At 41.0% G+C, this 23,271-nt stretch overlaps 1 protein-coding gene across 5 annotated transcripts in view; it reads right to left on the reverse strand.

Annotated features, from left to right (window-relative positions):
• The window catches only part of ALKBH3 (alkB homolog 3, alpha-ketoglutarate dependent dioxygenase), a 36,152-nt gene extending 13,428 nt beyond the window's left edge, over positions 1–22,724 (reverse strand). For 2 of the 5 annotated variants that reach the window (XM_060105297.1, XM_060105301.1), the window contains exons 1-8: positions 22,372–22,724; positions 20,795–20,943; positions 20,534–20,637; positions 19,686–19,720; positions 16,706–16,753; positions 14,112–14,215; positions 12,407–12,495; positions 5,110–5,319 (exon numbers count right to left, since the gene is read on the reverse strand). In XM_060105297.1, the coding sequence (XP_059961280.1) occupies positions 5,110–5,319; positions 12,407–12,495; positions 14,112–14,215; positions 16,706–16,753; positions 19,686–19,720; positions 20,534–20,637; positions 20,795–20,873 (669 nt within the window). In that variant the 5' untranslated portion in view covers positions 20,874–20,943; positions 22,372–22,724. Of the gene's footprint in view, positions 1–5,109; positions 5,320–12,406; positions 12,496–14,111; positions 14,216–16,705; positions 16,754–19,685; positions 19,721–20,533; positions 20,638–20,794; positions 20,944–22,181; positions 22,243–22,371 lie in introns of those variants that run through there. The other 3 variants (XM_060105298.1, XM_060105299.1, XM_060105300.1) reach the window with 3 other exon arrangements.
• Between the last annotated feature and the right edge of the window lie 547 nt (positions 22,725–23,271).

Here is a 23,271-nt window from a genome sequence, read left to right on the forward strand (position 1 = left end):
TTCATTTTCTTTTTTGATTTCCACATATGAAAAGTCACCGTAGCATCCACCATTTATAAAAGCTTAAAAATTCACTGATTACTGCAACAACTTTCATAGTGCCTTTCACGGGAAAACTTCTCTATTACTCCCATAAAGTAGCTACCAATTATCATCCCCATTTACAAAAAAGGAGTAAGTATAAATGAGGCGGATAAGTGCTTCTTACAAACGTCAGTAACAGAAATAGGAAACAAAACGTGACTTTCTCAATTTCATTAGGGAATGTATTAAAAATATGATGGTTATCAACAATTTCTTTCAGGTAGGCCTTGTAATTTCTCAGAACAGATGCTGTAACCAGAAGATGGACTAATGAGAAGTGTGGATGCCCGGGAGAGCCGCAGCGGGGGTTCTGGCTGAGGCGGCAGTTCAGTCACCACTCCGTGAAACACTACACAGTCCAGTTCATCCAATTTTCAAATGTAACCTAGTCAGTTTATTAGTTTGGATTCCAATATCCTCACTTCCTCCACAGTCCTGGAAAAATATTGGTATTTATGATCAAACTGACCTTTTCATACTCCACTCTTCCCAGCCGTGTGTAAAAAACCTATTAGCAAGGGAGGTACTAGGAACCCAGACGCACTGGGAACTCTCAGAAACCCTACCATTACAAGTGGTTTTACAACCATCTCTTTTGGTGATATGAACAGAGTTCACATCCTTCAGAAGGTGCTAGAGAGAGGAATGGTTAGAGAAACGTCCAACTGGCCTCAACTCAATCACCTCGAGATGGATAGAAGCCCCTCACGTTTTCAGGATTCAGCTGAAGGACAGAGCTTACGCACGGGTAAGTTTCTAGAAAACAAGGCTTTTGGCATCCAAACCTTCAGTGCATCACAAACTTCCTATTATCTAATACCCACACCCCCCCAACTCAGCCATCACTGTTTCTATGGTAACCGACAGAGAAATAGCAGCCTGCCAAATGGCTTTTGTAGTTCCTTTTCCAGCTTGTTTTTCAGTATAGAATTAAAACTATACTGGGAAAAGAACCAGACTAATCTTTACAACCGGGACACGATGCAGTTTGAAAAGTACAACTGGGTTTGGGACACGAGTGTAGAAAAGCTTTAATGAGCCCAGCTTGGGAGAATAAAAAAAGGTTCTTGGGGCTTCCCTGGTGGCACAGTGGTTAAGAACTCACCTGCCAATGCAGGGGACATGGGTTCGAGCCCTGGTCCAGGAAGAACCCACATGCCACGGAGCAACTAAGCCTGTGCGCCACAACTACTGAGCCTGCGCTCTAGAGCTCATGAGCCACAACTACTGAGGCCCGCACGCCTAGAGCCCGTGCTCCGCAACAAAATAAGCCACCACAAAGAGAAGCCCGCGCACCACAACGATGAGTAGCCCCCCGCTCGCTGCAACTAGAGAAAGCCTCTGCGCAGCAACAAAGACCCAATGCAGCCAAAAAATAAATAAAATAAATTTACAAAAAAAAAAAAAAAAAGGTTCTTGGTTTCTAAAAAATGTCTACTGAGGTATATTTGGAAAGCTTTACTTTTGTCTTAAGACAGTGTATCCTGACATTGGCCTGAAGATGGATATGATGCTATTCATTCAGGTTTAACTGAATTAACAAAAGAAGGGATAGGGTGAATGGAAGAGCAAGTCTACTATGCCCCCAAGTACCTTATTATCATTAAAGGAAGTGGTAATTGACTCTAAAATCAAAATGAATGGGCTGGAGTTGACAAACTTGGACTAGAGGACAGTGAAACGAGGATCAGCATCTTGGAGGAGTGAATGTTTAATCCTAGGGGTGACACATGCATGAAGCTGCCTGAGCCAACTGCATGAACCAGAAGGGCACTGATGCTTAGGAAACAAAGATCTCCTTACCATCTCAGCACGGCGAGAAATTGTTAGGAATGTAACGTGTGGAACTGGGGCAGCTTTCAGAAGATCAGCAGCTACAGAGAACTACTACTTAAGGTGCCAGACTGCAAAACAAACAGCTGCTGCAGGGGTGGAGGAGTTTGAATGTTAAAAACAAAAGGCTAATTCTCTTTGAAAGTGGCCCCAAACAGATGCTTTTCTGTCTCAAAACTGCATACTTGAATGAGGTACAGGCAATCTCACGATTCCTCTATGTCAGCTTTAGGTGAGAAACTTTGACTCAAGTCAAGCAGGTATTACCTTCTTCTCCTCTGATAGTTTAAAACTAACTGGATTTTGAAAGAGATGCCCTCCCACAACCTCTAGCACACTCCAAATGTCTTGATGACAGACATGAAAATTACAATCTATAGTGGCATAGGGAGACAGGTTCCTAGGAGCTACAGAAAGTCAAGACTCCTACAAATTCCACACAGAAGACTAATTTATACTTCCTATTTTATGATTTTACTTTGAGTTGTACAATATGAATCATGAGCCATGTTCTCAAAGCTATCACCACAGCTGAGAAAGAAAAGTAGACTGATTTGCAATAAACTTTTCCTTTCAATCCTTCAGAAAAGGGATCATTATCCTGTGATAAAGATGATGTACTCTCAGATACATTTCCAAGGATGTCAACTCAAAGAAAGGCTTCTGCACTTTAAGCTTAGCTACATTTGTGGAGCCCAAGATTTTTTAAATCTGTTAAAGAAACCTGAAGAAATCCTTCCAAAAGTTTAAACCTGGGTTTTGATTATCCAAGAATGGACTTTATGGGTTCTGGAGGAAAAAAGTAATTTTTAAACTATATTCACTAATGCATGATTATAACTTCCCCATCTTAAACAAAAGCCAGATTTGAAGGAATACACAACTGCATCAAATTCAATCATAGTTAAGACTATGCTGGAAGCCAAAACTTATTAGAGTCAGTAACCTGACATACTGACACATTTATATTTCTTCCCAAATTTTCTTACTTATCAGATATGTATTTTCATCAAATCAGCTACCATAGTTATAGTGCAGATTCCCCTGATACTAGTAGACAATTAAAGGGACTTAACCACATTTTCAGTGTTTCATGGCCTGTGCTTTCACTCATGTTCACCAAAATAGACTCTAAGAAGCCTTGAGAAGACAATGTTTCAGTAAGTATGGTCAGTCTCCCTCTTACACAGAGATTTTGTTCCAAATGGTTGCCCTCAGAAACAATGCAAAGTGGTAGTTACATTTTTCCATCCACACACGAACCTACAACATAACTGAATTATATTACCAAGAAATAGCTCTTGATCACCATGAATACGTTTTTATGTGAGAAAATGAAGACCTTCAGCTGCCTAGAGGGGAAAAGGAATAGCGGTATTCTGGGCACCGGAACATTGTTAACGCTTAATAGTTGGAAACTGCTGGTACAGCAAAATTAATTATCCAGAAAGCATGCTTTGGGAATTTTTAAGCTTAAAATCTATAAACAGGCCAAAAATGTTTTAAAAAAGGGATGATGGTGGTGGTGGTGAATGTACGTGTACAGAGAAGCAGTAACTGAATACTTCAATACTTGGCAGCAAAGAAAATAACAGCAAAGACTCAGAGACTCAGATTACACCAAAGATTATATTGGACACACGACAGCTTGTTTTCCAATCAGAAAGCTGGATGGATAACTCTGGGAGGCGGGCAGAGCACTAGCACGGACCAGATCAGGAGCTCCAGGAGGGGAAAGATGACATCACCGTACTTATCCATTGCTATAGCCCCAGCTCCCAGGACCATGCCTGGCAAAAAGTTTGTGTTCTATATGCCTGGCTTGAGAAGAGGGTCTGAACTTTAAAATGAGACACGTGGTATTTCTCCACTAGTCATACAACAGGAGACTTATTAAGGGCGGGATGAATTCTTCACATGTGTGAACTTGGGAGTTAACTGAGTGGAAGCCTACATATGAAAGCATAACCATACCTTGCTTCTCAGGTGGTACTCCCTGGTACATGAGAAGGCTGACTGCCAGTGAAACTGTGAAGGCTATTCAAAGTGCTCGGGGAGCAAGTTCACTCAGTAAGTCACTGGCAACTGACAATCCCTCACTAACAAAGACTAAAGTTTCTGTGCAAACAAAAGCAAAGAAAACCCAGTCAACAGAAAACATACCAATGAAAGGTGCTTAATGGCATAAATGCAAAACAACACAATATGCTTCAAAATTCCGTTCTTGGAAACCCAAATACGTGTCAGAAAAACAGCCCAAAGAAGTATATCTGATGCAGAACAGACACAAGCACTGACTGCCTGATAATTATGTGGTCTGGATTAGGTCATACTCAAAACACAGCCTTGTAGGCTTTCCACACTGACTGGGTCTGGTTTAATGTTATAAACAAAATGACTGGGAATCTTGGTTAGAAAAAAACCCCACAAATCCTGGAAATAAGATAATTTGGTAGAGATCTGCTCTTTTCTTAGAGTTTCTAAGATCCTTCTATCTACCTTAGTCCTAAAGTTCTATACTTTTTGATTTAAAAACACTAACAGCCCTCGTATCCCTCAAATGTCTTGTAATATAGGTAAGAGCTGGGCTGGACAACTGAAGTTATTCTACAGTTTAGCCACTGCTTGTCTGATAATCTGGCTTGAATTTCCTCTCTGAAAGAGTTACAGAGCCATGTGGATTTCAGGAGCAGGCTAAGAAGGCAGTGAGGATGCATGTGATGCTCTCTCACAAGAGAGAGGCAACCCTGCCATGAAGAGCACTTACTTAAAGTTTCAGGGGTATCTTCCTTGAGACGCCCTTCTTTGCCTCCTGGCCCCCACTAACTTGAACCTTGCCTTTATAAGCCCTCCTTCCTAGCATTTATCAGAATTCCAATTACTTGAGTAATTAGTAGTATCTGTATACCCCCGTTTCCATGTGGACAGGGACCATGTCTGTCCTTCCCACCAATGCAAATAAGCCTCTAGCACCTGGCACGCGGCAGGCAGTTTCTGTTGCATAAGTGAATGAACGAATGGCTTCTTTGGAAGTCACAAGTTAACCATGGGGTAAGCAATCAGTTGAAAATGTTTCATCAACAAAACACACACTCCAATCTCCTAAATCTGAAAAAAGGAGCCTTTTAGAGGTCAGTTTTTTTCACAGAATATTAGATGGCAGGAGGAGCATAATATAAATAGACTACTCACTGGTGGGGGCTTCTTTCTCATCTCAAACATGCGTGTGGCACCAAAACTGAGTGAAGCAATGATGGGGCACCTCCCCAATGAAGGTTCGTCGTCACTATGCCAGTCCACGCTGTCCTTCTCATTTCGGTAAAGATTGCAGAGCAAGGAGTTGAATGTGTGGCCAGTGTTCTCTTCAATTTGGTTCTTCAGCATGAGCAGCACAGGATGCCACTGCAATCAACAGGCCAAGAAAAGGGGCAGAGACAGTTCACATAAGACACAAGGTGGCAGCCATGTGGAAAAACAGGAATGGCAAAATCAGTCATGTTATAATATAAACAGGGGCATGAAATAAGCAAACCACTGGAAACGTAATAAACATAAGGCTAGAAGAGTAGTTTAATTCTCTCCTGTAATTTCTGTTTTGAAGCAAGCTGACCTCTACACTTTTATAAACGTACTAAATTTGGTATAGAACGTCATGAAGACCAGGCCTATCCACCCATCTCATCCTTTCCATGTTAAATATATGACGCTCGCAGAGAAGCAACTGTCAATACACTCAGGGCAGTCACCTCAGTAGGTCACTGAGGTAGCGTGTGGAACAGTAAGCCTGGTTTGTCACCACAGCTGACGGGCCACCAAGAGTTAGCAGATGCAGACTGAAGTCTGAGGAGGGAAACAACTCTCCTGCTGGGTGGCCCTCTGTTCCATTCCTATTTTATCAAGAAAGGCAGAACTGCTCTTTAAAAAAGATATTTAATATTTCCAGAGTGGCAAACTGCCTAAAAACAGAACCTAGAGGGGAAAAACATTCTACAGAATGGAATCATAACATGGCTGTGCAGTACAGAAGATTTAAACAGAGTCCACAGCCCTGCCTCCTGAGCACCGAGTTCACCTCTGTTTATATGTGGAGCTCAGCGTCTTGCCACACATACTTTAGGAAGCTATGACCCCTAAGCTTAGGTTGTAGTTGGGGGCTACAATCAGCACAGCTCACACTGGTTCTTGTTAGAACTCTATGTCCTGCCTCCAGGAAACCTCAAGTGCTTTACAGAGCTTCCTGGAGAACAGGAGTTCTCAAACCACTGGCAAAGATTATTGAGGTGGGAATTCCCTGGAGGTCCAGTGGTTAGGACTCCGTGCTTTCACTGCTGAGCGCCCAGGTTCAATCCCTGGCCGGGAAACTAAGATCCCGCAAGCCGTGAGGCACAGCCAAAAAAAAAAAAATTATTGAGGGCCCCAAAGAACTTCTGTATGTATGGGTTATAGCTATAATAGTTACCATATTAAAAATTAAAACTAAAAAAATTTTTAATTTTGGGTTAATTCATTTAAAAAATAACCTCATTACATGTTAACGTAAGTATTATTTTATGAAAATTAACTATTTTGCAATACAAAATATTGGTGAGAAGAGTGGCACTGTTTTGCAAATCTCTTTAATGTCTGACTTAATAGAGGAGTTGATTCTAATATCTGCTTCTGCATTTAATCTGTTACAATATGTTGTTTCTGTTGAAGCATACGAAGAAAACTGCCTTCACACAGTTAAGCAGTTAGAAAAAGGAAGAATCTTTTATAGCCTTTTCAAATAATCGTAAATATTCTTTGACATTACACCAAAACTCAACTGAACTGACTTCTTAAAGGTTAGATGCAATGGGGAATCTGAAACTATATCAACAAACTTTTCACATTGCTACATCTAAATCCACTGGTCTAGCATGCACTTTGAATGGATGTTTTAATCTTGCATGATTCTGTAACATCAAGCATTGGTCATTTGGAAAATATTGGCTCACTGAGTTATGCAGACCCTTTTAATACTGACATATTTTATTATACAATATCAAAAAATCATCTCCAATATCAAAAAATCAAAAAACCACCGATCTCTTCAGAAAAAGCTAAGTAAAGGGAAGAGGTCAGGCTCAAGGTGGTGGATATGAGTTTTTCCAGAATTCCTAATATTCCCTTTAAACCTCAAGTTTTATCATTAGTGACAAATCTTGTCCATTATTTTCCTGGAAGTGACACTTCATTCATTTTTGAGAAAATGTCTGCTGAATACTCAAGCCTGAGTAACTAGTTTGTGAGCCAGCTGCTCTTCCAAGTAAAATGGTCCATGATAAAAGTAGCTCGTTCAGCTTACAGCTTAAACAATCACACCAGTGTTCTTCCTTGACAACCATCATACTTGGCTTGTAGCAGGAGTGCCTTATGCATACTTTCCATTTCATCAAACAATTAAAAAAGATCAAGACTTAATAAAACTAGGGCCTCCCTGGTGGCGCAGTGGTTGAGAGTCCGCCTGCCGATGCAGGGGATACGGGTTCGTGCCCCGGTCTGGGAGGATCCCATATGCCGCGGAGCGGCTGGGCCCGTGAGCCATGGCCGCTGGGCCTGCGCATCCGGAGCCTGTGCTCCGCAACGGGAGAGGCCACAACAGTGAGAGGCCCGCATACCGCAAAAAGAAAAAAAAAAAAAAAAAAAAGACTTAATAAAACTAATAGTGCTTACTGCTTCATCAAGGGACATCCTTAAATGAAATCAGCATTTTGTTTTTGTTTTTGTTTTTACTGGAAGTGCAGGTAGTAAAGAAATCAATGATTACTAGTACAGCCTGGGGGCAGTGTCTTGATTCATGCTAAGGCACCGGCAATTTTATTCACCATTACTTTTGTATCACCAGTGCAAATTCAACACAGTGAAAAATGTCACCTAGTCTTAGCATTACCATAAAAATATCTTTGACCTTGTGGATTCCCAGAAAGGATTTCGTGGAGTTCTTCCAGGGATCTACAGGCTCTACTTTAAGAACTGCCACTTTAAAGAAGCCCTTCAAGGGCTTCCCTGGTGGCATAGTGGTTAAGAATCCACCTGCCAATGCAGGGGACACAGGTTCGATCCTTGGTCCGGGAGGATTCCACATGCTGTGGAGCAACTAAGCCCGTGTGCCACAACTACCGAGCCTGCGCTCTAGAGCCCGTGAGCCACAACTCCTGAGCCTGTGCTCTAGAGCCCGTGAGCCACAACTACTGAGCCTGTGCTCTAGAGCCCGTGTGCCACTACTGAAGACCGCATGCCTAGAGCCCGTGCTCCGCCACAAGAGAAACCACTGCAATGAGAAGCCCGCGCACCGCAACGAGGAGCAGCCCCCGCTTGCCGCAACTAGAGAAAGCCTGCACGTAGCAACAAAGACCCAACGCAGCCAAAAATATAAATAAATTTTAAAAATAAGTAAATAAAATAAAAATAAGGAACCCCTTCAAAGTCCATGTTCTATGTTTGAAAGCAAAGAAATGGATGTTCAGCAAAGGAAAGCATAATGTCATTATAAGGTATATCCCATGACTACTGTCAGGTAAAACTTCCAGGGAGCATATGTGGAAATCACTCAGCTTCCCCGGCACATGGAAATCATGGTAAAAGCTGGCATTCCTTGTTATGGATATTAGCATTACATTCTAAGCAGAGGATTTTATTTATTTATTTTACTGAAGTAACACTGGTTTATAACATTATATAAGTTTAATGTGTACAATGTTATATGGGTTGGCCAAAAAGTTCGTCTGGGTTCTTCCAATATTTCTGTTTCTATATAGCATACTGCATGCTCACCACCAAAAATTTAGTTTCCATCCATCTCCACACAGTTGATCTCCTTCATCCATTTTGCCATCCATTCTGCCCCTTCCCCTCTGGTAACCACCACTCTGTTCTTTGTATCTACATGTTTGGTTTGTTCATTTATTTTATTAGTTTTTTATATTCCACATATGAATGAAATCATACGGTATTTGTCCTTCTCCACCTGACCTATTTAACATAATACCCACAAGGTCCATCCATGGTCTCACAAATGCTAAGAGTTCATCGTTTTTTAAATGGCTGAATAGTATTCCATTGTATATATATATACCACATCTTCTTTATCCATTCATCTGTTGATGGGCACTTAGGTTGTTTCCATATCTTGGCTATTGTGAATAATGCTGTGATGAACACAGGGGTGCACACATCTTTTCAAACTAGTGTTTTCATATTCTTTGTATACATAACCAGAAGTAGGATAGCTGGATCATATGGTAGCTCTACTGTTAATTTTTTGAGGACTCTTCATACTGTTTTCCATAGTGGCTGCACCAATTTAAATTCCCACCAACAGTGTAAGAGGGTTCCCTTTTCTCCATAGCCTTACCAGCACTTGTTATTTCTTGCCTTGTTGATAATAGCCATTCTAGCAGGTATGAGGTGATATCTCATTGTGGTTTTGATTTGCATTTCCCTAATAATTAGTGATGCTGAGCATCTTTTCATGTTGTCCATTTGTATGTCTTCTTTGGAAAAATGTCTATTCAGCTCCTCTGAGAAGAGGATTTAAAAAAATAAACAGCAATAATAACAGACAAAACTCAGATCAAGAAAACAAATGTTATTAAACTAACATAAGTTAGTTCAAGAGAATAAGTTTCAAAGTAAAATTCCATAATAATGTTAGCAAGCTGTACTTCCTATTTATTTTATGACTTAAGCTTATCTTCATGGCGATAAAGATCAGATGCTAGAATTATACACTTAACAAGAGACACAAGAATGTAAAGGAGGATGACGAGAGCTTTTCGCCAATGTAACTGAGAAACTAATTAGCACTTCCTTGACTTGCTTAGGGACTGAGCACTGGGATAACACCAAGTCTGCATTATGTTTCTAAGTGGATATATATTTTTTCTTGGTTATTTTTGGTGGTGAAGGAGAAAAGGAGGAAAAAAAGGAAATAATGAACTAGAGGATTAACTTAGACTCTCCAACCAATACTCTATATACAGATCCCTCAGAAGTGAACGTCTATATTAAAATTCAGAGTCATCTCACTGTTCAGTGAGTACATTCTATCCTTAAAAGACATTTGAGGAAATGAGTATGAGAAAATATGAATCACAAATGTAAAAGGACCTATTCAGTGGACTTCAAACAGTGTTTTGTAGAGACGTAGGTACCACAGAGATGTCTCCGGGATCACAGTGGGAGAAAGGAGAGGTCAAGCTGGTAGGACTGCCAGTCAGTCGAGATACTCTTTATTTTCATACATTGGGTTCATACAAGATTTAGTTTGAAAAAAGACTAAAAGGAGTTTAATTACCTATGGGTGAATCTCTTCCTGTGCTATGGGATACTAAACTTGAAGTAATAACAACTTTAAACTAGTACCCCCAACACATATATACACATTAGGGAATCCCCCCTTTAAAAAAATCCGAGGCATCACTTTTGACTTTGTTCCAGATGGTATACAAACTAAATTTATTAGCAATAAATGCAAAGTTATGAGCCAGCCAAATTCAAATGAAAAAACTCTAATTTGACAACCTTAATATCCAACAAAAGAGGCTTGCTTGAATAAATTATGCTACACATAGATTATGGAATACTATGTACCTATTAATGCAATGTTGTAAAAGAGTATTTAATGATACTAAAATATGTTAATGATATAGTAAAATGAAATGTAGTATATAAATAATTGATTTTATTTTTATAGAAAAATTCTCTACATATATTTGCCTAAAAAAAGAAAAAAAAGACTGGAACCAAAATATCAGGTAGAACTATTATGCAAAATTTTAATATTCTTCATACTTATCTGTAGCTTCTATATTTTCAATAACAGATACATATTACTTATATTATAAGAAAAGGATTGACATCTAAAAAATTCTTTTCAAGAGTTGTCAAAATGTCTTCAAGAATAAGTGGTCACTCAACTCAGCAGATCTTTGTGCCTTATGTTTATTCTAAAGCAGCAGTTCTCAACCAAGGTCAATTTTGACCCCTGGCAGAGGTCTGGCAATGTCTAGAGCCATTTTTGGTTGTCACGACTGAGTAAGGGGTGCTTCTGGAAGCTCGTGGGCAGAAGTCATGGATATTGCTAGACATCCTACAATGCACAGGATAACCCTAAAAACAAAGAATTATCCAGCTTGAAATGTCAGTAATACCGAGGTTGAGAAATCCTGTTCTAAAAGATTAACTAGAATGAATAAGAACTTCTTCCCCACAGGCTGTTTAATCCTCAGCTTCTCTGCTATGACTGTTGACAAGAAGATAAACTAATTCTGACAGAAACACGGCCAGCAGTTTATGCTGGATTGGCCTAATTCAATTCTCTTCACGTTTCCAAGTCAACTTCAGATATAGAGGGTCTCAACGCTTCCCTGGATCACATTCTAAATGCAGCTGTAGAAACCAGAGCATACAGCTATCTCTTTATGTGAAAAAGCCATGTTCCCTTCAGTCAATATTTTATCCCTGAACATTTTAGTAAAATGGTAGTTTATGATAACAAATTACTAGAAGCTCTAAATGTGTCATATTTCTCTTTATTTCAATGCCATAAGCAAAACTCCATTTTCTTCAAAGTCTCTTTCAATAAAAACATAATATTATTTGCCAAAGGCAAGATTCCAGGGACTAAACAGAGAGCTGTTTCTTGGATCTTAATTCCATCATCTGGGCAAGCTTAATTTATATACTAGAATCTCTCTGTCTGTCATGGAAATTTTTAAAAACAAAAGAAGCAGCAGAAACAAGCCAAAGCAATGGTAAGTTAGAAGTATGAGAACTGCAACCACAGAATGAAAGCAAAATCAACAAGAAAAGCACGGATTTTTTCACAAACAGCAAAAGAGCCTGAGAAGTAGGAAGAAACATTCTGACCTCACTGGTCAGTCATAAGGCTTAGACCCCACAGCAAATATGTATCAGGAGGCACACAGAGGGCTACGGCCGGAAAAGCCTGGGGAAGGGGAGATTAGGAAAAGAAATGATTCATTTCTCTGAAATCCTTGAGTCTGGTTCTAGTTCACTCTAGTTCCAGTTTTTTTCTCATCCTCTGTCTTTATCTATGGATCAAAAGCATATCAAGGGGGCTTCCCTGGTGGTGCAGTGGTTGAGAGTCTGCCTGCCGATGCAGGGGACACGGGTTCGTGCCCCGGTCCAGAAAGATCCCACATGCCGCGGTGCGGCTGGGCCCGTGAGCCATGGCCGCTGAGCCTGCGCGTCCAGAGCCTGTGCTCCACAACGGAAGAGGCCACAACAGTGAGAGGTCCGTGTACAGCAAAAAAAAAAAAAAAAAAAAAAAAAAAGCACATCAAGGGTGATAAGCCCCAAAACTCAGTGTTTGAACCCAGAGGATTTTTTGAACTAGGAATCACCACGCAGCTCTGCAAGGTATCTTACTGTTATTTTATAGTACTCTACATTTATAGTATACAATCTATAAAACCAAACCAACAACAACATTCCAACATACGTGAGGATTTGGTTCCAAAGTGATTCTTGAATAAGTGTAAGGAAGTTCTCCATACCATGCTGTAAGTCTTGGTTGCTGGTATGTTACATCTAAGAAAGAAAATACAGGGCCTTTGAAATGGTTTGATGCTATTTAAGGTGTACCTATTGAGTGCCAACACCATGCCTTGCAATGTATAAGAAGCTATGAGAAATACAAAGGAAGAGTAAGGATGGGCCCTGACCCAAGGTTCCACCTTCACAGAGGGCGTGGGATTTCAGGAGTAGAATGCTGACAGCTAAAAGGAGGACGATAAGAGAATGTACACTGGCAGAAACAGTATGGGTGAAGCTCTGAGGTGAGAATGTGTGTGACTTATTTGTGTCAGTGATGACATAAACAAGAGTGAAGGAGACACAGCGCAGAACAGAAGGGTTCAGATTAGGGAGGGTCTAAAATGCAGGATATGGAGTCTGAACCCTTGCAGGTAGGAACTTGTGGCACCAACGTCCGTACAAGAAACAAGACAAACTGTTCACCCATGTGCCACCCTTGTGTAAGCCCTTTTGATTCCAAATGAAGAAAAAAGTGCTCTGACCAATCATAGCATGTAGCTAATTTTAGTCAGAAGGTTTTGATGTCCAATTTATTTAGAGAGGGAGTTACCACAGATCTGCTATTTTTCCTACAATTGATTTCAACCACTACAACAATAAAAACAACAATAATAAAAGCAGCTAACATTCACTGAAGGCTTACTATGTAGCAGGCATTCTGTTAAGTACTTATCATGTACTGTATCATTTAATTATCACAACAACCATGTAAGATAGGTATCAATATTATTATTCACTCTATTTTACAGATCAGAAAATCAAGAATCAGAAAATTATTTAACTGTAATTTGTTTAAAATTAACAATTATTTTGAAAGACAGAGCCAGCAATCAAAGCCAAGTCCGTCACCAAAAGCCCTGCTGTAGAAACTGCTGGGAATTAGAAGGCTGCCCTGAAAGAGTTGACTCTCATTCTGACACCTGAGTTACAAAAATGATGCCAGTATACTTTGCCTCTTTCTCCACAGAAAATTTAAATTCACTCAATGTGCCAGAAAGGAAATTCTATGCTAGAGCACAGGCGCTCCCCAGTGACCGCCTCTGGTATAGCAGGTACTGTTGCTTGTGGATGACCACAGAGGAGCCGGTTCCAAATCAGGTAATCTCAACAAGCTCAGTAGAATACTACAGATGCTGAAGCTAAAGGAGACTGGACTCTTCTAGTGAAACTAAAATGAGAATAAAAAGCTGGTAAAAAGGATCACAAAAGAATATATGCCAAATAGAATCAGGAAAAAAAAGCTCTGGAAGTTTCTATGAAGAAAGAGGAAAGCTGGCACCATTTGTAGTAATAAGTAGTGAACAAACACAAAAGGAGATAAGCATATCAACCACAGTTCAGTCAAACCAAACTTCCTTTGTTTCCCTGAACGCCCATCTTCTGCCATGTTCTGAGAACCACTTGCTGTTTCTTCTTCCAGGAACACTCCTTCCTGTCCCCTTTGACAGGCTAACTCCCACTCATCCCGAGGGTTCCTGTCAGATTTTGAATCTCTGTTTAAATCTGGCTGTGGTTCAAAGAAGCAACGGTGCAAAGAAGCAACGGTATTGGAATACATTCCGGAAAGGAAGACCAAACATCAACAACTGTGATCTCAGAGATCTACTTACCCTCTCTGATGCCAGTCCTCTGTTTCCAGGGAACATCCTGACAAAGCTGTTCAAATACTGAGTCGGCTTCTTTTAAGTCAACAAAGCCAGGATACAAACACACCCTTGATGCACAAAGAACAGTTATTAACTAAAGAACACAGAAAAAGATGAGTTAGACTCTAATCATTAGCAGAACAAATCTGGATGCTTCCTTTCGTGGGGAGATGAAATCATCTTACCACACCTCCAGAGCTTAATATCACCCAGATCACGATGCTCCGGATGTAAAATAAACCTCTTTCAAGTTAAGACAAATGAAAGAGGCAATGAAGGATAAAGAGGTACATGACAGCTTTCATAGATATGGTTCAAATATTACCCAAGCACTGCTTAGCTATGAAACCTTGGACAAGTTACTTAACCTCTCTGAACCTTGGTTTTTCTCATCTGTAACACAAAGATGATCTCCACCTTATAGCATCACTGTGAAAAGTAGAATAACTAATAAAATGCTTGGCCCTGTGTTACTTTAACAATTGGTAGTCTTCTAAGACTATGCTAATTGTAGGGAAAGCAATCATTTATAACCATCAAAATAAACATATCCAAATAAGGGTTCTTTCTCTCATTGAATATACACTTATTTCAACAGTGCCAAGCCAGCTCAAAATTGTTTTGGATATCTTTTTTTTTTTCTCCTTTAAACAGCTTTATTGAGGTATAATTTACATACTGTAAAATTCAGCAAAGAATAATGTCTTCAAGGTTTATCCATGTTGTAGCACATTATCAGAACATTTCTTTTTATGGTAGAATAAAATATTTCATTATATAGACATACTGCATTTTACTTATCCATTCACCAACTGATGGACATTTGAGTTGTTTCTACTTTTGCCTATTATGAATGCTACTATGGACATTCGCATGCAAGTCTTTGTGTGGATGTATGTTTTCATTTCTCTTGGGTAAGACACCTAGGAGTGAAGTTGCTGGGTCATATGGTAAATGTATGCTTAACTTTTTTTTTTTTTTTTTTTTTTTTTTTTTTTGCTGTACGCGGGCCTCTCACTGCTGTGGCCTCTCCCGTCGCGGAGCACAGGCTCCGGACACACAGGCCCCGCGGCCATGGCTCGCGGGCCCAGCCGCTCCGCGGCATGTGGGATCCTCCGGGATCGGGGCACGAACCCGCGTCCCCTGCATCGGCAGGCGGACTCTCAACCACTGCGCCACCAGGGAGGCCCTGTATGCTTAACTTTTTAAGAAACCATCAAACTTTTTTCTAAAAGGGTTGTACTATTTTACATTCCCACCAGCAATACAGGAAGGCTCTAATTTTTCCACATCCTCATTTATAATAACACTTATTATTGTCTTTTTGATTATGGAAATTCTAGTGAATATAAAGTGGTATTTCATTGTGGTTTTGATTTCTATGTCCCTAATATACTATTTCATTTTAACAATGCATTTGGCTTTTTTGGATACCTTTCTTAAGAAATGTTCTGAAACCCCATGGAACACTCTCTTCAACAGCCTTGTTGGTAGTAAATTTTCACTCTTGAAAGGTACATTTAATTTTTTTTAACAGTTTAACAAGTAATTTATTAATTAATTTTAACCTGTTGTCCAATTTAAAATGTTTGGATCTGAGTTATTACTTTTTTCCAGTTTTACTAAGATATAATTGACATAGAGCACTGTATAAGTTTACAGCGTACAGCCTAATAATTTGGCTTACACATATTGTGAAATGATTTTGTGAAAAAGCCCAAGCTCACCTGAAGCCATACCAGGTTAACAATGAGATGTGACCAAAATAATGCAACTGGTTTTCTTGTGTGACTATTAAACTTGCTTTAAAAGGGAAGTTCTGAAAAAGGCTATAACAATAGCAGTGCCAGTGGACTAATTATAAAGGCTTCCAAGTCCAACAGCACCTCTTTCTAAGCAATTCATTTAGATAGATAAGTTCTGATTTATTTAAATGTCTCATTACTTTATAGTGACATGCATTAAGGTGACGCTTTCAAAATGTTTTGAAACAATGACTAATGCCTAATATACCCTAAATCATATATGCTTTAATTTTACTGAAATCTACCTTTATATAGCAATATGACATAACTTAATATATATTATATATAATAATGTATGATCAACATAATATGTAATAATATTGGATTGGCCAAAAAGTTCATTCAGTTTTAAATAAATAAAAATAAAAGACACATTTTCCACTTTCACCAAGAACTTTATTGAACAACGTATTCACTAACCGAACAATTTTTTTGCCAACCCAATACATACAATGTAATCTAACAATAATAATATAATGTAACACAAATAGCACAGAAGTTGAGGCCAGACCCAACTCTAATATTAAATTACCCTGTAGCCTAGGAAAAAGTACTCAATCTCCCTGGACCTCATTTCCTCATCTGAAAAACTGGAGAAATAAGTTACTATACCTGAGAGGCTTTGAAAATGTTTTGAAGCTAGTATAAAAGGAGATATTACCACATTAATTACTTTAATCAAGGGAGTAGAATATTTTAAGAGACTATAACTCGGCGATAATTATAGTCCCTTTCTAGTGAGGATTCACTTACCTAGATATGCCTGTGGGTGACAGGCTGATTTCATACACACCCTCTTTACTAAAGAAACAAAGAAAACAAAGACTTGTTAGTGTCAAGCAAAGCAACATACTGCACGTAGCAGAAGGAAGGGTTGTCCTGAAGAGTTCACAAAGCCCTAGCTCACCAAAATCACTTCACGATGAAGGCGCACTATGAGGGAAGTACAGCCCCACCTTCTTCTACCACTGAGGGAAGGGGCAACAGTGTGGTAATCATTAATGGCACTGGGATTGGAATCCTGACAAAATCAGGCCATTTAGGCAAAAACCAGGACAAAGGGCTTCCCTGGTGGCACAGTGGTTGAGAGTCTGCCTGCCGATGCAGGGGACAAGGGTTCGTGCCCGGGTCCGGGAAGATCCCACATGCCACGGAGCGGCTGGGCCCATGAGCCATGGCCACTAAGCCTGCGCGTCCGGAGCCTGTGCTCCAAAACGGGAGAGGCCATAACAGTGAGAGGCCCGCATACCGCAAAAAAAAAACAAAAAAAAACAAAACAGGACAAAATAAATTCTAGTGCTATTACTTTATATTTCACCCATAATTCAGGCTGATGTGCTGCAGGAAACTATCACACAAAGGGGTGGCAAATAGAGTACCCCCTTGGAGACTCTGGAATAGAGATGCATTGAACAGAAGCAAGTACAAGGTCCCCATGAGCTAGCTCCACCTCCTGACAGTTCCCACAGACGCATCAGCTTCCACGGTAATTACTGCCTGGAATCTTCTGAATACACCACCACGTGTCTAACCCCATGCTTTTCTACATGCTGGCATGTCTCCCCGCCATCTAGCACCCCCAATCCACCACCCCCAGCTTTGGTCCAGTGGAAAATTCTAATTCATCCTTCAAAATCTCAGCTCAGCATCACCTTCTCTAAACCTTTCCTGACCTGTAATCCAGGCAAATAATGTTAGCTATCTCATCCTGTTACCACACCACGTTACCTACAAGTCCTCACTTCCAAGATATTCAGGATTACAACTTATCTGACTACATGTCTATTTCATTTACTAGACTATAGGCTCCTGAAGGGCTGGAATGGGTTATTCTTCTGTTTCCTAGTGCCTGGCACATAATAGATGAGCAGTAAAAAGCTTACTGAACTTAATCAAATGTGCAACAGTACAAAACTGTTACAGATGGGCAGGGTAGTGAGGTCTATAACCCACCACGGTGAGAAAAGTGACCCAGACTGGAGAGGTGCCTCTGTCACGATAACTGTGTCAGAGTCTTCTCACAGAGATAAGTTATAGAGAATAATATAAAGGGACAGTATTTCCATCACCCTTTTCCACGTGACTTAGCAGTTCATGATCTTTGAGCTGGGCTCTTAGGTAGATGTATGAACCACTCTGAGCCAAAATGTAGGCAGAGTTATTATCATAAACACTTAGCACATTTCAAAATGAGTTGCCTATAAAGTCTCCTAGAGTGTGAATATAATATTTCAGTGTGATATATTTTGGGCCACATTTAGAAACGCTCACTTCAAATGTTAGGGACATTTCTGGCTATTAAAAAAAAAAAATCTAGGGACTTCCCTAGATTCGCTTCCACTTCCTGGCACGGTGGTCAAGAATCCGCCTGCCAATGCAGGGGACATGGGATCAATCCCTGGTCCGGGAAGATCCCACATGCCGCGGAGCAACTAAGCCCGTGCGCCACAACTACTGAGCCTGCCCTCTAGGGCCCGCAAGCCACAACTACTAAAGCCCATGCACCTAGAGCCCATGCTCCGCAACAAGAGAAGCCACCGCAATGAGAAGCCCATGCACCGCAATGAAAAACAGTCCCCTCTCGCCACAACTAGAGAAAGCCCGTGCACAGCATCGAAGACCCAATGAGGCCAAAAAAAAAAAAAAATCTAGCATAGCTCACTTCAGATAAACAGAATTAACAAACCCTATGGTCAAGGAGGAATGAGTACTGTCATTTTCTCTCTGACTTGGAAATTCACAATTGTCCACTTTTTCAACCTGAATGTCCTATCTGTAACAGGTTTCATGGCTTTGTTTCTTCTTTTTACCAGCAATGGAGGCAGTATCACATTTGTGTTTGCAAAACAGACTGTTAGAGCGACCAGACTGGGTCTTAAGTGATTATACTGTCCAAACCCTTAATATTACAGACAAGGAAACAAAAGTCCAGAGAGATAGCAATAACTTACCTAAGGACTAGGTAAGTTACCGTATCTAACTAATGGCAAGGCCACAACTACATACCCTCTTTGAAAGTATGATGACATCTGTGTTCGTTTTAAATTTTTCTAAGATATACAAGTCAATCTGCAAACAGCCAAACAGCTTAACAGTTGTTCATGAGCAACAGCATACACATAATGTTAATTTGCTAAAATAAAAGGATGCTTTCTACTGATAATTTATCTGCATCAGATGGAAACTGAGAAGCAGGAAAAGAGGAATCAAAGCATCTTTCATCATTTTGGAAAAGAATATTTTAGACACAGATCACTATAAGAGAAATGTTTACTATCATTTAATTGCTCTGGAAGAGTTGTGTGGTTTCAAGAAATGAACTGTAAGAGCATCTAGATTTCTAGCAGTTTTCATGAGCATTGCTAGTAAAATGATACTTACAGGTTTTTCAAAGAGCCATGTTTCAATGACTCAGGAAAAAATCCCTGTCGTTACCTAGGAGATGTTTTAACTACTATCTGCAGACATATTAGTGAAATAGGGTCTGGAAATCTACACCAGAGCCAGAGTTTAATGTACAGATATCTGGTTGCACTTCCCACACCATCTGCAAATTCAGAAAGGCTTCTCAAAAGACCAAGTTTAGAGACATCTGAGACAGGAAAATCCCAGCCTAAAATTTAGACACATTGGCCATTATCTCTTCCAGATGGAAAAACCAGGGTGAGGGAAAGATCCTGGACTCTCCCTTTCACTGTGGGCAATAGTTACAGGAGGGCAGCGATTTACTTACTCGATCACTCGTGGCTCTGGGGCTCTGCGTACCACCTGCAAGGAAACAGCCAGGTCTGATTTCTGAATGATTCCTAATCCTCAGGGAGGCTTACTTGCAGGATTACTGTATCCTCTCACTTCTAGTCAAAATAAATCAGGTTTAAAACTCTCCCTTTTTTATTCTAAGCTCTCACTATCCCACCAGAAACTCTTGTTTCTATTCTTCTTAGAACTACTTCACAGTTACTAGTGGGCAGTAAAAGATGACAAAATTAGAATTAATACATTTTCCTAGCAGTCAGCAGCTCTGGAAAAACCATCTTTCCAAGGGATTTTTTAAAATAGAAGATATACTAGGAAATAAGGGGTTTTAATATTACTTATACAGTCATTACTACAGCAAGATGCCTGATTTTTAGCTCTTTTTTCCCATGTTATTAAAAAGTGACTCTTCCCCTTTCTTACATTCTTCCCAGTAGGAGAAAAAGCTAAAAAGATCAGGCATTGTAGTAGCTGAAATTTCAATCCAATTCCAGAGATATGTGCTATACTAGCAATTTTTAGGACCATTAGAACTTAGATAACTAATGCAAGCTCTAGTCATGGTATAACCTCTAACCTCTAGTCATGGTACACCTCCTTGCCAAAAAAAATGGGAACTATATATGCCTACAAATTGGAGGAAGACTACAAAGAATCCTCAGACATACTAAGAAACTGATACTCCATATTTCATTATTATTATAATACTTTCAACTCTTTTCATTAGTGAGTTTATTCTGTCACTATTTATTTGAGTGTCTACTATGTGACTGTTGCTTTTATAAATAAATCTTTGTTACTGTTGAAGAAGAAACAAGAATTTACCTCCTGGGGTTCTTTGAACACAAACTGTCTGTCAGACAGACGATGCTCCTTGTTCATCCAGGTTTGACCAGGTCTCTGTTGGAGATGCTTCTCAGCAGTGGGAGCTGAAGCAAGAGAGAGAAGAGACTCAAACCTTAACATCAATTGAAATGGGAGTCCACTATAAACCAAAGGGATATATATAAAATAGGATGATATGAGTCCAGACACACACACACACACACACACACGCGCGCGCGCGCGATCCCCACAGGTTCTTGCCTGGTTGAGCAATGGCCTGGCTCTTAGCAGGGCCAGCCCAGGCTCCCTGCACTCGGGCTCGCCGTCTTTTGTCCTCCATGTTGACCAAGAAGGCTTCTGCTCTCAGCTTTCAGAAGATTTCACTCCTGATTCAAACTATACAATGGTATCTGTTTAAAGAAAAAAAAAAAAAGATGTTTTAGCTGGGGTTGTGAGAGCTTGGACTATCAAGGGGTAATTATAATCCTTTCAATCAGACGAGATGGTTCAATAGTAATCAGAGCTTCTACATGAAATCAACTTCTGACATCACAACATCTCAGTCAAGGAGCCTACTAAGTCACTTGGGGATGCTGCTTTTAATGTTTATCTTTTGCAATGTTTATCTTATCACAGTACTTTCACTTCATTCGCAAGAAAGTAGATGTTAAGAAATTCTAAAACCAGGACCTAACAAAAACCACATTACTTTTATTAGTCCCCCAAGAGCAGAACACAGAGAAACTGTAATACTCCACCTATGAACATTCAGAAATAGGCTAAGACAGTTTCCCAGGGCATTGCCATATTCCATTATCACAGGCTGCATCAAACTTCCACGGAAGCTTGTTAAAAACACCTATGGCCTGTCTCAGGATGTGATGTAGGATGGATACAGGTGTTTGTCTTTATAACAAGCATTGTAGGAGATGATGATAAACAGGTATGTAAGGCCCACAAAGTTAAGTGGCTCACCCAGTGTCACTCAGGAAATCAACAGTAGGTAGACTAACATTCAAATTTTATTACGTGCCAGTCTTCAGCTAAGTAAAAAATCCACCTCGTAATGGCCAGTAATACTAATTTGACATTTTTGCCAATAAAAGTCTAGCCCACAGCAAATACAGGAGCATGCACAGCTACAAAAAAACAAAAACAGGAAGGGGGGGAGTGTTCCAACCCTATAATCCATTTCCATCTCAAGTTCTCAAAGGTAACAGGCTCACTTTATAGCTTATTTAGCCTGCAGATTCCCAGCCCCACCTCCAGACCTTCTGATTCAGTAGAATAAAGCTGGTCCCGGGAATCTGTATGTTTAACAAATTCCCCCAGGTGATAAGTCTGTAAGTCTTCTTATTTAATAGGTGCGGAGAGGACAGAGGCTGCCATCTGCCTAAAAAGTTAATGGCAGAACCAAATACCAACTCTCAAGTCTCACATGATTTGCGGAGTAAGCCCTCACGTGACATTTTCTCTCAAGTGAGGCCTTAAAACCTTAACACAACAATTAGCCATCGTTCTTGCTGTGTTCACAGGGGAGCGATGTGTTATTATTATATGCACGGTACAGCTGTTGAAAATACAGATTCCAGAACCCCATCCCAGACCTACTGAATTTGCAGTCCCAGACACTGTTAACTAACCGCACCTTCCATGACGAGATTCTTTACTCGAATTAAGTGTGAGAACCCTGCTGCAGTGCAAACAGCAAGGGTTCTGGCGCCAGCCAAAGGACTCGCTTTGAACCCAGATCTGACACTTCCCAGCTGCATGGCCTGAGGCAAACGACTTAACGTTTCTGAGCCTGTTTCTTCCTCTGTAAACAGAAGAACCAATACCTCTCTCACGGTCCAAGTGCGGGTTAAGCGATCCTCGAAGGTAAGAGAGCCTAGTCCTCTCAACAAGGGTTAGCAACTTTCTCTATTTTAGACCCTGCTTTCCTGGGAGGCCCTGGACGAGGTCCCGGAGGTCGCTCGGGAAGGTACCTCAGGGCGGTCCCCGCACTCGCAGCCCCGGGCACCCAGCGATAGGCCTGGCGGCCGCACCTGCCGACAAAGACGGGCGCAGAGGTTCAAAGCCGCTCGTCCTAAAGCAAACCCCGCTGCCCCGGCCTGCTCCGCCGCCCGCGGTCCGGAGAACCTTGAGCGCCGGGAACCGACTCCAGCAACTCTCAACCACAGGCCGCGGCGTCAGGCACTTCCTCTGACGTCACGTGCCGGTGCCGCGGCCGCCGCTTCCGGCGCCACCTCCTGGAATCCGGGCGGCTCAGCGTTCCCCGCGCCGGGAGGGCCGACTCGCTGAAGGTGCAGATGGTAGTGCCGGGGTTCGAGGGGAGCACAGAGACTGAGCGTGCGGTGGAGCCCCGTGAGGGGCCGGGACATGGCGAAGGTGGAAAGGAAGACGTATTAACTAGGCCGAAGTCCCTCTGGATATTCCCCGCACACCCCTAACTAGAGACGTCCAAGAGCCCGCTTCTTTGGTCTGTGCGGAAAGAGCGACTGAGACCCAGCGGGCCTGGCAGAAGGGCGAAGGCGTTGGGGAACCTGGTCCTGATGTACTGAGCAAAAGGATTTGACTTTTATCCCGAAAGCCATTCAGAGTCTAAGATGCACCTCCATTGTGTTGTCGCTGCAGCCTGTGCATACCTCGATCATAGCACTTAGACCAGGGCATGGGACCACGCCTTATTCGTTATGGCTCTACAGTGCTAACAAATTTTGCGAGAGAGAAGAGACCTG

This window comes from Mesoplodon densirostris, chromosome 7 (genome assembly GCF_025265405.1).
Source record: "Mesoplodon densirostris isolate mMesDen1 chromosome 7, mMesDen1 primary haplotype, whole genome shotgun sequence".
Classification (NCBI taxonomy): Eukaryota; Metazoa; Chordata; class Mammalia; order Artiodactyla; family Ziphiidae; genus Mesoplodon; species Mesoplodon densirostris.